This window comes from Pyxicephalus adspersus, chromosome 2 (assembly GCF_032062135.1).
Source record: "Pyxicephalus adspersus chromosome 2, UCB_Pads_2.0, whole genome shotgun sequence".
NCBI lineage: Eukaryota > Metazoa > Chordata > Amphibia > Anura > Pyxicephalidae > Pyxicephalus > Pyxicephalus adspersus.
In genome coordinates, this window is record NC_092859.1 from 16,146,447 (window position 1) to 16,160,324 (window position 13,878).

A 13,878-nucleotide genomic window follows, 5' to 3' on the forward strand; every position below is an offset into this window, starting at 1 on the left:
ACTTCGTAAAGCGTTATGTTGGCGCTATATAATAATAATAAATAAATAATAATAAAATATATATTTATATACTTATTTTGATAATAATTAAGAAGGGCAAAGAGGTAGATTTCCATCATTGGTGGTATGAAAGTTTCAGAACTCAGCGGTGGTCTTTTGTCAAAGAGTTTGCCAGAACCTTAAAAATGAAAGACAGTGGATGTGTCATAGGGTTGATGGACAGGTGAGCTGTAAATTTTCCAGGTGCCAGAAAAGCAAATAGATCTTTGATAGGCTAAAGGTAAAGGTTACAGACTTGTGATTAAGATACGCCCAAAAACAAACATAGTCCAAACAATACACAGGAAGAAAAAAAGCCATAACCAACCAGACAGTAAAAAAAAACAAAAAGGCCCAGGGCATGGGCATGAGCAAACAACTAACCTGTTGATTTCCACTCTTGCCATTTTAGCTCCTTTTTCTTGACGTGGTCAATCAGCTCTTGTTCTGACAACAGGGTGTATGCACATCCTGCATCCTATACCCACCAGCTACCTGGTCAGCTTAAGGTACTGCTTTTTCAAGGATCAAAACCAGGGAAGATGTCGCACTTAACCAAATAATATGTGCCAAACTTAAACATTTTATTTTCGCCCAGTTACTAATCACAGTGTACAGCAAAGCACCAAGCATCAGCTCTGTATTACCGGTTTAATTTAGGTATACAATCTCTATTTGATTTTGTTTCTCTGCTACAGAGGTCCAGATGAAAGTTTCCGGAGATGTTTGCAGTAATGGAACCCTTTTCATTACCCTAACTGTTGAGGAGGACACCATGAGAGTGCCATGTGTACATGTGCCTGGAAAAAGAGGTTAGTACAGCTTTTCTATTCTTTTCTACTGGCAAAACTTACAAAATGCAGAAACCCACAGAAGGCATCCATTGGATATTTTTATCAGTCTGACAACCACTATGGAGGTTGCTGTGGCTTTCTGAACATCATTTGTGTTCTGCAGTATATTGAAAAACCTGGGTATATTTTTTTTCCTGCAAGATGGAGCAATCCTAATCTCCTATAAAGGACTTGGGGCATTAGGAGAAAATGACTATGAAGATACAGAAGAGATAAATTCCCCTATTATAACTGGAGCTATCATAAGTCCACACACAGTGAACCTGGAGCCCCCAGTGACTTTCTACTTGAGACAATTGAAGGTCAGTACACATAAGACTGTGAGTGTGATGTCTATGCACTGTATTTACACTGGCAATACCAAAATATTTTTCCTGGTTTAATATCTATAATTCTTTTCTGATGTATTATTATTTTACAAAAATGGAATACCCCCCCATCCCTGTCTTCATAAACGTACTTCTTTTACAGGTGTAGCATGAGCAGCTACTGTATGTACCTGTTTAAAATAGAGTTTGCCCAAGAGATTTGCTTACAGTTAAAGTTTAAAGATTCACTTAAAGAACCCATCACCTCCCACCCTAAATTAAATAAAATAATGAAAGAAACCTGAAACCATACCATTAAACCCAGCATTGTCTTCTTAGTCTTCATTGTTCTCCAGAATGTTTCTTACTTACTTCCACCTTCTTCTATGTGAAGCTGCCTCTCTCTTTTTTGGGGGGTCTGTAATTTTGTATCTGTAATTTTCTTTTTTGTATGTTTAGCAGAATTGTGTGCACCTGGTAAGGACTAGCTAGTTGTGTTGCTTTACTGCCTATATGTCCAGATAAAGTCCATCACTGAACTATGGGTATTATACATTATCTATAGACTTCTGTGAAAGTAAATCATGTATTATCAATGTGCATTCTTCCATAGGCCATTCCTCCTTCCTACATTGTGAAATGTGTGTTCTGGAATACAAAGAAGAACGTTTGGTCGAAACATGGATGTCAAACTAAAAAGTCGGACAGAGCAAATAGCACCCTCTGTGCCTGCAACCACCTCTCCACCTTTGCTGTGCTCATGGCACCCAGTGATATCCAGGTGATGTAAAATGTGGATTGCTATGGATTCCCCCAACCTTCCACATGCAATTCCTACATTTCAGTTAAACAGTACCAGAAATACAACTTGTTGTATATGGTGGACAAAACTTCTCTCAATTTACATAAAGTGGGCATAGGGCTATCAGAGGGTACAGGATCATTAAACAGGATACAATTATATATATGCAGGGAACTCTGGGATTGCTGCTGTTTACTCCATATATTAATTTGAGCACCCTCAACCAATGACACATGGAGGTAACTTGGAGTAGTTCTACTCTACCACAAGTTCATGACTATAAGTTTAGTTCATTGCCATATTAAATCTCAATAGCGGGGTGTTTTGAGTTGAGGACCTAGGTGAACCTTGTTACTTATATGGGTTATAAAGGTCCAAACAGACACTAGATTTTCATCTACATCTCATTTACCTACATTGCTATGGTAATTGCAACAAACATCAATCACCTCCAGTCCCTCTCCAGCCACTGACATCTTCTCATAATCTTCTTCTGGGTTTGACCATCTTCACTCGTTGGTTTTCGTGCTGCACGTATCTAGAACCGAGTCACCTAAATGCATTGGGGAGACATTCAGAATGTAACTTGCATACCATGTATTGATAGTGGACCCCCCACTAATGTTAAATCCCTCTCATCTACAGGAGGATGAAGGCCTATTTGTGATTTCTTCCATTGGCCTGAGTATTTCCCTTGTTTGCCTGTTCCTGTCTCTCCTAACATTCGCCTTGTGCCGGTCTATAAGGAGCGCTCACACCTCTTTCCTGGCAGCTCTGTGTGGATGTCTCTTCATCGGACAGCTTTTTATTTTGTTTGGTCTTTATCAGACAGACAATATGGTAATTATACTTTCTAGTACTTTACAATATAAACAAGTATAGTTAAAACTTTTCCAAGGTTCCAATTTTTTGAAATGCACCCAACCAAGATAGGCCCCGATCTTACATTTCCTTATGTTTTCATTGTTCCTCTGTGTGTCTCAGGTCCTGTGCGCGGTGATTGCTGGTATCCTCCACTTCTCTCTCCTCTGTGCCTTTTGTTGGACATTTCTGGAAAGCGCCTTGCTCTTCATGACGGTCCGAAACCTCCCAGCTCTGAATTACATGACATCTCAACTTTCTAATTTCCCATATTTGTGTATTGTTGGGTTCGGGATTCCCCTCATCATTGTTATTGTCTCTGCAATAATGCGGTCAGATGCATACGGAACTGAAAAATAGTAAGTTATAGAAGTTATATTACTTCTTTATGATTCTCTAATTCATCTAAAGTTTTTCACCACACCAAGTTCCTTCCTTGTTTTTTACCACCAAATCTCTCCCCTTCTTGAAATGCTTGAGTGTTATTGAAATGGGTATTAAAGAGTTGAATATTACAAGTGCCTATGTTTTCCTTTAGCTGTTGGCTCCATCTTGATCTCATCTGGAGTTTTCTTGGTCCAGTATGCGTGTTCCTGATGGTAAGTATATATTATCAGGCTTGTAGGTCATTGGCTGTTTTTCTTACATACATATCACTATGGGCTCGATTTATAAAGCAAACATTCCCTGGTGGAGAATCTTCCAGGTTCATGTGTTTTAATGGCAGTATTTGATTCTCTACCAAGGAATATCAGATCCCCTGCTATATAAATAGAGAACTATGAGTCCACATGCCATTTAAAACCAAAATCACTTTGTGCCCCATATAGACATCAGATATTATAATTATTATTAATAAACTGTGTTTATACAGCACCAACATATTATGCAATGCTGTACATTATATAGGGGTTGCAAAAGACAGAAAATACAAACATTGACCCAGGAGGAGAGGACCCTGCCCAAAAAAGCTTATAATCTAAGAGATTGGCCATTTATTACAGAAATAACTCCACATAGACATCATTTAATTCCATCACCATTCAATACATTTGACCATACACTGCAAAATGATAAGGCAGAATACCTGATTTTTCTCTGCAACTGTTAAGTAATACTTACAGGTCTTGTCCCTAAATATATATCTTTGTAGATCTAAATATGTATCTTTATTTACTGATGTATTCATAAAGTGCTGTGGTAATGGGTGCCTTTTATATCTGAATGGAGTTTATCTTTACCTTGCACAATGTCTTTGTTCTTAGATAAACTTTACTCTCTTGGTACTTACCTTTTTGCTTCTGAGAAAGAAAAGGGCTTCTTTTAACTCAAAAGATTCATCTATGAAACACACCCGGTAAGTAAGGCAAATATGACTTTATATAGTAATAGGATGATATGAAAGTGCAAAAACCCAAAGAAGACAATTAAAAGTTATGTTTTGGTGAATGGACATCTGTAAACTGAAATTAAATATGTTATGGAGTGCTGGAATGTTCATATATATTCCTATATGGGCTCTATGTGATTAGACTGAAAGGTGATTGCTAAGGATACAGATCCAATACTGATATCATAGTATAATTGTACTATGTGTTGAATCACTTACCCATAAAGTAGAGGTGTACAGATTAAATGCAAACTACAAATTACATTCTATTAGATGCATAACTACAGATTACAACGTCATCCAGACAGCTTTGATGGGGCCCTTCCCTATATTAATTCCTTGGGGTATGTATCACCTCACTGCTGCTCCGAGGGCATCTCAGACATATGATGAGAATTGAGAAGACTCGGGAGCAATGTGACACTTGGTAACTACAAGGAATAGGAGAACCCAACACTAGGGGAGGTTTTATACTTTAAATCCACCACTGTAGTCTATAATGAGTGAGGTGAGGCTGGGGGCTCAGCAACTACCAGGTACAAGCCAGAGAAGGGGCTCCTGTTGGAGGCATTGAATGTAAGAAGTAAGATGCATGTCCTCACTCCCAAAACCTAAAGAAATTAAAAAATCTCACATTCCTTATTTTGAACTTAGTAAGGAAACATTTATATACAGACAAGGTGCACTTAAACTCTGGCTGACATTTTTAAATAAAAGGTTGTTCTCCTCTGATTCATGATTATCTGCATACCTTTACTTTGGTTCTGCAAAGTCCCATTAATGAGATAATCCCATTTCCTGCTTTGTAGACCCAATGCCAGGCATTCTGAGCAGTTATCTGAGGAATAGGACCTCATGGTGCCTGTATGCATATAGGTTAGCATGGAGCATACAATTAGAAAGTAGGAACATCTACAACAATCCCATACAGGTAGTCCCCGAGTTAAAGACATCCGACATACGGACGACTCCTAGATACGAATGGGGCATCCCTGCTAGTTCATGCGCAAGACGGAGGCTTGATGGGAGGGGGGCAGTTTGCATTACTTGCAGAAGAAATTAGCTAAACACAGCTGGGACTGAGCTCTTTGGCAACATCTTGTCACTTTTTAATGACCAAGACAAACTCTGCAGTTTTTTCTTTTTTGCATATTTTGCATATCAAAGGACAGCATGCTCCAGATGTTAATGAATGTCCAGGCTTCGTAAAGTTTTTTTTTTTTGCTTTGTTTTGTGAGATACAGTGACTAACACCATGCTGCCTGATAATATGCTGTGACAAACATCTGTCCTAATTGCATTTATTAAAATAATGTACCTGTTCCAACTTACATACAATTTCAACTTAAGAACAAACCTACAGTCCCTATCTCGTATGTAACCCTGAGACTACCTGTACCTCTAAAGGAGTTCAAGAAATCCATATCTGTTTACATGATGAATGCCACTAGGGCTTGCATGTCTTTGTACTACAAGAAGGCAATGCCTTACCTTAAGTCTCTATCACAGACCAACCTATTTCTATCATACCCATTATGTCTGGCATGATTTTTAGACCCTTTTTGGTGTCCCAGAAATGGTACCAAAATGAATGCCTATGCTGATCTATTAGGCCTGGAAGGTCGTTCTTTTTCCCCGGTAATGTCCTACCTCCCCCTTACTCCTTCTAAATGTTTTTTTTTTTTTATTGTTTCTTGACTTTTTATTTGATTCTTTCTATGTACAGGTCTGTGCTCCTTATCATCTGTTGGCATTTTTGGATTTTTTATGGCTACAAGGTACTAGTTTTATGGTTGACCACGGTGGCTTATTTAGTTTAGATAAGTTACTTGTATAACTTATCTCTTTTGGATAAGTTATTTTCTTTTTTATTGGATGACAATTAGGCTTTGTTCCTTACCTGGTGTAAATTGTACCTCATCCTCTCCAAAATAGGAATATCTTGTGAATGTGACTTCAGGAACAGAGTGGAGATTCATAGCTAATCATGCTTCACATGACAATATACAAATACCTTTACTTTGTGTCTGTGAAGTCCAAATTCAAAAGTGGGAATATCAGAGAAATGGGACTTCAAAATGACATTTACTTTTGGACTTCCACTCCTCAGATATTCCTAATTCCTGCTTGTGGACTGGCATAAAGTCTACAAGTGGAAAGTGCTAAAATCACATGAATGGGACTTCACAAAGGGATATAGCCAATCATATTTCATAGGAGAACATAGAAATACCCTTTCTAAAAAAATTATTTGGAATTCAGGTACATTTTGACAATAGGCTCATTTGTCTTATATAAAACTTTTTGACACTTTCCCCCCACAGTCTACTGACAATCAAGGCTTTGTCCCAGTTCTTCATATTGGGCTGTACCTGGATTTTCGGCCTCTTTCAGTTTGGGTCGGGCTCCCTGGTCATGTCCTACATCTTCACCATCTGTAACAGTCTCCAAGGATTGTACATCTTCTGTGCGTACTGCCTGCTCAACCACCAGGTCATGTGACACATTTACTTGTGCGCTATTATTATTTCATGAAGTATGTTAATGAATTTAGTTTGATCCTGATGGTATTCATTTTACCTGAACAGGTAAGAAAGGAATATATGAGAGGATTCCGTAGATTTTCTAAGCAGTCGGATTTGGAAACTACGTACACCAACACAATGCCCAAGACATTAAAATCGGTAATTTTCCTTTTAAAAAAAATAATTTTTAAAATTATACTGATGCACATTGCAAAGAAGTATTATTGTGCTTTAAGGCATTCCAATGTTTGCACTCTTTAGAAAAATAAAAATCCAATTATAAAAAGTATTATATTTTCAACATTATTGGACATACATAAAGCACATTGGAGTCTCATTTATCTCCCAACGTGTTTTGCAAGGTATGCTTCTTCAGGAATGAAAAATGATGGGCTTAGTACATCCCAGTATTAGCAACTCGGACATACTAATCTCATTATTTTTCTTTCCTGAAGAAGCACATATTGCAAAAGGCATTGTGAGATAAATGAGACCCCAATGTGGGTTACGTATGTCCAATAAAGTTTATAAACATTCAAATAAATTATGATTTTTTTGAGTGAATTTGTGAAAATCTATTGATAAAAAGTGCCTTAAAAGTTTGTAATAACATTTATGTATATGTTTTGTGTTTCTGGTGATACTGGATGTGGCACCATACCATTACTAGTTTGGTTTGATAACCTGTAGAGAATATTTCACCTTTTTTGGGATTCCTGTGTTTTCCCTTTGCAGCGATTTACTGTCTTTATACATGCACTCCATTGATGGCTACATGGCATTTGTTAGAGCAGGTTTTCAGATAATTACCATATCCACCCTAATGTGTGTTGAAATTGTCACTTGTAGTCTCCATATGATAGGGTGACCACACAGGAGCACAAATAGGAACAATGCATGGAGTGTTCTTACTATATTAAAGGAAATGGCCAATAAAGAACCATCATGGCAAGGTCGACAGCTATTGTCCTAATGAAAGCCCACACTTATTATGTTGTCACTGACAGCTCTAGCTGGAAGGTGAGTATGTACCACTGTTATCAAGACAATCAATTCTCATGGTATTCACATGATTGAAGACCAAGTTAGCTCTTTATTGCTGGATAATGAATAAAGTCACCAAACTAGAAGCTAAATTCCTAGGACTAAACACACTGTCATTGAAAGCTTTTGGTCTGTAGTTTTGGATAGAGAGATGAAAGGTTAGAATTTCAGGATTTCATTACTGTCTGTGTGTGTAAATCCCCCACCAAGTGGGGGATTTATCTTCTGTGTTTGTCCTGGTCACCATTGTTGCCCAGAGTATAGGTTAGGAAAAATTCACTATTTTGAGTTACCAATGGCAGAAGAACAGGAAGGATATCTCCCAATGGGAACACATCTTCTGGTAACTAATGCATAAGGGAGGACCCTATAATGAGAAGGACCCTTACCCACAATATCTGAAAACTGGGAGATGGGTAGTGTCAGTGATGGCAAGGTGTTGATTCAATGCCAAGAAGTATATCATTCCACTTAGCACCATACATACAGAATGTCAATGTAGCAGTGACAGAATCGGAGTCAACTACAGCAAAACAATACAAAAAAAGAGGTGCATTGACCTGTCTGACCAAGTACTAAACTATAGCTGATCTTGCACCATGCCTATTATAAAAAGCCTGGGCATATATCTCCTCTAGATGGCAATGACCAATTCTTATGTTTTCTTCGAATAGGCTGGAAACACAGACCAAACCTTTCCAAACCAGGACAAGATTTATGAGAATATCATGTCTCACCAAGAATTTTCCACATTTCCAATGAAATCTAAAGGCGTACAAAGTCTCCTTGGGCAACACTTCAATACCTCAACTGCAACAATTCCCCCAAGGAAGGCGCCCAATGTTTTCCAAGCAAGGTGTAAGAAAATCATGTTATTTTTGTAGCTTGCCCTTTACTTTCAGCTTTGTGTGTTGTCAGCTGCTTCAAAGGCATACATTTAAATTGCAGCAATCTCTAAAACATATCTTCATTTGTCATGCATAGTAATAAAAATATTACATATCAGAAGATATAGGTTGTAGTTTAGGAACCTAGAAATAAGTAGCAATTAGGATAAAACTGACTCCAAATCATTCATTTTCCTTTAAAGATGAGTAAATAAGATTATCACAGCTCTCCCATAAAGAGTCTCTTTTATCCTGAGGGATAATATCTGTTCGACATGCAGGTCTACCTTGTGATAGGTATTTGACAACGTCTTTGGTTGTAGCTCAGATTGTAATATGTGCTGGAAGTGATTGTGGGATTGTCAAGCAAAAGCCTACCCAGGTGGACTAAGGTCCACCATGGGTCATTGCCTTTTCCATATGGAAGAGAAAAAGTGATTAGTATGAAGATGGCCAAGGCTCATCCAGGTGGATTAAAAACCATAATGGGTTATTGCCTTCTACATGCCTTCTGTATATGAAAGAAAAAAAGTGATTAGTATGAAGATGGCCAAAGCCAATTCAGGTGGATTAAGGTCCACCATGGATCATTGTCCTCACCATACGTAGAAAAAAAAAAAGATCGGTATGGAGATTTTAGATACCCAGTTATAGAATAATCAATATTTGCCATATGTTATTGCAACCCACAAAAATGTGCAAGAAGCAGTTGTCATAGCCTGATGGATTGAGGTCCACTAAAAATTAAGGTCCACTCTCCATGTGGAAGGCAAAACGTTATCAGTATATAATATATATTGTTATATATAATATATAACGTTATAAGTATTAGTTGAACAATTCTGTAATCTAACATTAGTATTTGCCATATGATATTGTTACCAACATAAATGTCCTACATACATGAGGACAAAAAGTTATTAGTATGAAATCCTAGCTACCTCATTCTGGAATTCCACATTAGTATTTGCCATATACTGCATTAGTATTACCTGCATAAATATGCTAGAAGCAATTTTAGAAACCTCAGTCCAAAGCCCATCCAGGTGGACTAAGGTCCACCAAAGATCGTTGTTCTTCCTATATGGAAGACAAAAAGACGAGCATAGGAGTATTAGCTGCACCACTCTGGAAGCTTACATTCATTTTTTCCTAATGCTATTGCCCCCCCCCCCCCCCCACATAAATCACTGTATAGCCAGACTGTTCTTGACCCCTCATGTTATATCTGGGGCCCATAGCAGTCACATGGTCATATAGTTCCACCTTTGATAATATTATCTTCTTCTGCAGAGTCAAGTATCAACTGTAAACCACAAGGAGAGGAAATTATTGCCCACTACAGAGAACCTGGGGAATCTTCAGTGTGCACAACATATGGACCTAACAAAACCTAATCCACTGGTAAAACAGATTATTGTTAACTATGTTGGGATAACAAACATTCTTTAACTGCAAGAACCAGAAGAATATATTAAGAACAGCATTTAAGCCCATGACCAGTAATCAGAAGGACCATTCTTTTTTTCTGGGAGTTTTGGTGTGTGAAGAACAACAACCAGGATTTGTTTATATTGCACATATGCAAGCAACTTTATATTTAAATGGCTCCACTGTCAGCTTTATGACTTTTGCGCCTAGGTTTGTAAAAATATTTACTTATTATTTTATAAAAGCAGCACCACCAGTATTCAAATGCTCATAACCAATCTTTACTAGAAACTGCAGATGTTGTCTGGAGTCACGCCAACTATTGTCTGGTATGATAATCCACAATGGCTTACTAGCTGATCATGCCAAAAAGATAACTAAAGACAAAGGGGCATGGGTATAATGAGTAGAATACTTTTCTATCAATATTTATGACAATTTATAGGTGATTTGTGAGCACTGACAACTAAAATTATATTCTTCTTACAACATTTGATCAGGAAAATGTTGGTAGTTTTTATCATTGGGTGAAGGTGCAGTCAATTTGCTGAACCCATTTATTTTTTTTCCAGGTGCCTATTAGGGAGAAGTAGTTTCAGCAAAAAGTGACAACTTAGACAATTCATGGGAAACAGGCAATTATTAATATACTGACAACCAATTGGCAATGTGGGCAACAAATGGGCATTTGTAATAATACATGGGCAAGAAACAGACAATACACAGGCAACAAACAGACAATCATTATATATAAATAATATATGTGGGAAACAAATGGGTGAATGCACTATGCAGACAAGGAACTGACATATATAGCAACACATTGACAGGAAATGGGTAATGATTACAATGCAGGGGCAGCAACAGGGCAATGGTGACAGTAGAGAAGCAACAAATGAGCAGTCATTAAATAGGGAATACACAAGCACATTAAGACCGATTGCACCCTACAACACCACCTAAAATGCACTTCAGTGAAAATCAGCAAAACTTAAACTCTAAATTTTACTGATCTCAAGTGCTAATTGGAAAAATTAGGATGCAAAAGAATTTCATCAGACTAGTCAATGACTTGTTTTATATATATAAAGAGGATGGCAAAGGAAACAGAGGTGAATGCTGAAAACAAGTAACTATTAGCCTGTTTCAAATACATGGCAATATGTCTGATTATTTGTATGAAAATGTTGTATATCTTTTATATTTATATTTTTATATTCTACTATGTCAATTTACAAATTGAGAGCTGGTAGTTTAGTCTTCTGTTTAGCATTTTCTTTTAGCATTTCATTCTTTTAGCATTTGTGGCTTTCACATGGATGATATAAGAACAATAAAACAATACAATGTTACATTGTATTTTATCAATGAATCTTAAGGACTAGCTTTGCAGAGGGAGCGGTGGCAGGGGGACAGAACATAGGAGACTCCTCCAAGAAACCTTTTTTAGTGTTTTACAATGTATCTCTTACATCCAAGAATCCTAAAATGGTTAAAGCTAAACATAGCCTGGTAATTATCATTTTCCAAAGGAATGGGAGCTCCCATAGTTCTCAGACAGGCATGCTACAAGTTCTTTAATCAATCTGAAATGTAAAGCTGCATTTTATAAATGACCACAAGATGGTGCAGTTTTTTCATTAGTGACTATTATCAATTTGCTAAATTCTGTCCTTTATTAATAGTTATCGTTTACTTGTATAGCACTGATATCAGAGTTCATAGTCATGTCACTAACTGTCCCTTGGAAGAGCTTTACAAAAAGAATTGTGTTTTTCCCCCTGAATGCATGCATGCCAATGTGTCAAACGTGCAGCCAGAGACAGATCTCCCACTTTAGACAACAGCCATTGTCTAAAGCAGCCATTCCCAAACAAGGTTCCTCCAGAGATTGTTAGAGGTTATAGATCTCCTATTTGATGACGCCTTTCCCTACCTGCTTTATGAAATGATGGGGCCCTCTACACACATTTCACACACGTTTCTTTTTATATCATTAGTAAACTGATTGAGTTTCTGTGGTCACATTTCTGGTTGTGTCAGTATGGCGCTGATTGCATTTCTGAGGTCACATTTGCAGGTATCATGAGATGGCTCACTACAATTTAGTGCACATAGCTGTGCATTTTTGTAAAAAGTTGTAATATTTCAATTGCAGCTAGTGTTGGGGTGATAGTATTGTTGCCTATATTGGGGGGGGTTTCAATATTACAGTGTAGGTTTCCAAAAGTGCTGATATGGAAGAGAGGCCACTTGTTAGGGCCAGGGGCCTGAAGCCTTGGAGAGGAATTAATATTTTTATGAGAGCATTCTAGATATCATTGAAGCCGGTGCCCCCTCAATGGCACAATTGCTGCAATTTAATATTTTTTTATTGTTGCATACAAAGGTGCAAGCTAGAGCCTTTGTTAGGAATCGCATTGGTCAGCGAGGAGGTGCTTGTAGAGGGTCCCACTTGCATACTTATCCAGAACAGTACGGTTATGATGAACTGCCATGATCATTGGTGTGCAGGACTTATCCACTTCCTGTGGGGGCCAAGTAAACACCTAGTGATTACTAAATGTTACACTCTGATCTGAGAAAGTCAATCTTCCATGAAGAAACAGTAAAAAAAAAAAAAAAAATAAAAAGGTATTACCCTTCCTGTGTACAATGACTTTAACCAAAACTTGAAACTGTTTTTTCAGACTTTAAAGTCCCTTTGAAACACACGTACACACATTGGAGTTACGCACCTTTGACTCGTCCTTTATGCAGTCATTCTCAGTTCTTGGATCATAAATGAGCTTGAACATTGTCAGTGATCTACTAAACACTTTAATCCCCCTTGCCAGAATCCCAATTTCAAACTCTACATAGTCATTCTGAGTATCACCGCTCATCGCTTACTGGAAACGTGCAGAAGTGAGATCACCGCCATGATGGCGTGACTGACAACCACTTTACAGTATAGTGTCATCACAGGAGCCAAGACAGAAGTACCTCTGGGTGACATATCACAGCCATATTCTGCTTGCAAAGAAACACAAAACACTGCCCAAGCTAGAAAATTTGGTAAAGAAGATTTTATAAATTTTTTTTTTTTGCTTGCTTAGCAGTAAATCTCTGCAATAGCATAGCTAGAGACCAGCTGGTGACCGCTGCCTTAGATCTCACACAAATGCACTACTCATTTTCAAGAGGAAGAACAAAACTAATAAACCAATCCTGCCAGCAACCACTAGAGTGTTACTTCCTGAATCTATCGGGGTGACACAAATTTTACAAACTGGTGTACTCTGAACAACACAGTGGCTCAGGGGTTAGCACTCTGGCCTTTGCAGCGCTAGATCCTAGGTTCGAATCCCAGCCAGGACACTATCTGCATGGAGTTTGCAGGTTCTCCCTGTGTCTGTGTGGGTTTCATCCCAAAAACATGCAGTTAGGTTAACTGGCTTCCCCCTAAATTGACCTTAGACTACATTAATAACATATCACTATAGTAGGGACATTAGATTGTGAGCTCCTTTGAGGGACAGCTAGTGACACGACTATGCACTTTGTACAGCGCTGCGTAATATGATGGCGCTATATAAATACTGTGTAATAATAATAATACTCTAGCTATGCTGTGGACTGGATTCTTTACCACTTTCCTTTCCTACTGCCCTCACACTAGACACTTCATCACAGGATAGGAGCTGCCACCAACATTTTGTCAGTGGAATGGGTCCTGGCATCATGACATCACTATG

General features: G+C 37.9%; 2 protein-coding genes across 2 annotated transcripts in view; both read left to right on the top strand.

Moving 5' to 3' along the window:
* LOC140322325 (adhesion G protein-coupled receptor E3-like) overlaps nucleotides 1-13,074 on the top strand; it is an 88,800-nt gene extending 75,726 nt beyond the window's left edge. The window contains exons 22-23 of the mRNA XM_072398904.1: nucleotides 10,001-10,114; nucleotides 12,979-13,074. Of these exons, the coding sequence (XP_072255005.1) occupies nucleotides 10,001-10,114; nucleotides 12,979-13,074 (210 nt within the window). The remainder of the gene's footprint in view (nucleotides 1-10,000; nucleotides 10,115-12,978) is intronic.
* On the top strand, nucleotides 743-6,756 carry ADGRE3 (adhesion G protein-coupled receptor E3). Its single transcript, XM_072402972.1, has 8 exons — nucleotides 743-851; nucleotides 1,035-1,195; nucleotides 1,815-1,982; nucleotides 2,649-2,843; nucleotides 2,988-3,223; nucleotides 3,403-3,463; nucleotides 4,130-4,221; nucleotides 6,579-6,756. Exons 1-8 carry the CDS (start codon nucleotides 746-748, stop codon nucleotides 6,754-6,756), a joined length of 1,197 nt encoding a protein of 398 aa, XP_072259073.1. The 5' UTR covers nucleotides 743-745.
* Nucleotides 13,075-13,878: the final 804 nt, after the last annotated feature.

What these genes read in the sequence shown, in the direction of transcription:
- ADGRE3 (XM_072402972.1), top strand. Translation starts at nt 746, where the DNA reads ATGAAAGTTTCCGGAGATGTTTGCAGTAATGGAACCCTTTTCATTACC. An exon ending in TCTACTTGAGACAATTGAAG is followed by an intron (nt 1,196 to 1,814) that starts GTCAGTACACAT and finishes ATTCTTCCATAG; the next exon opens with GCCATTCCTCCTTCCTACAT. An exon ending in TCATCTATGAAACACACCCG is followed by an intron (nt 4,222 to 6,578) that starts GTAAGTAAGGCA and finishes TTCCCCCCACAG; the next exon opens with TCTACTGACAATCAAGGCTT.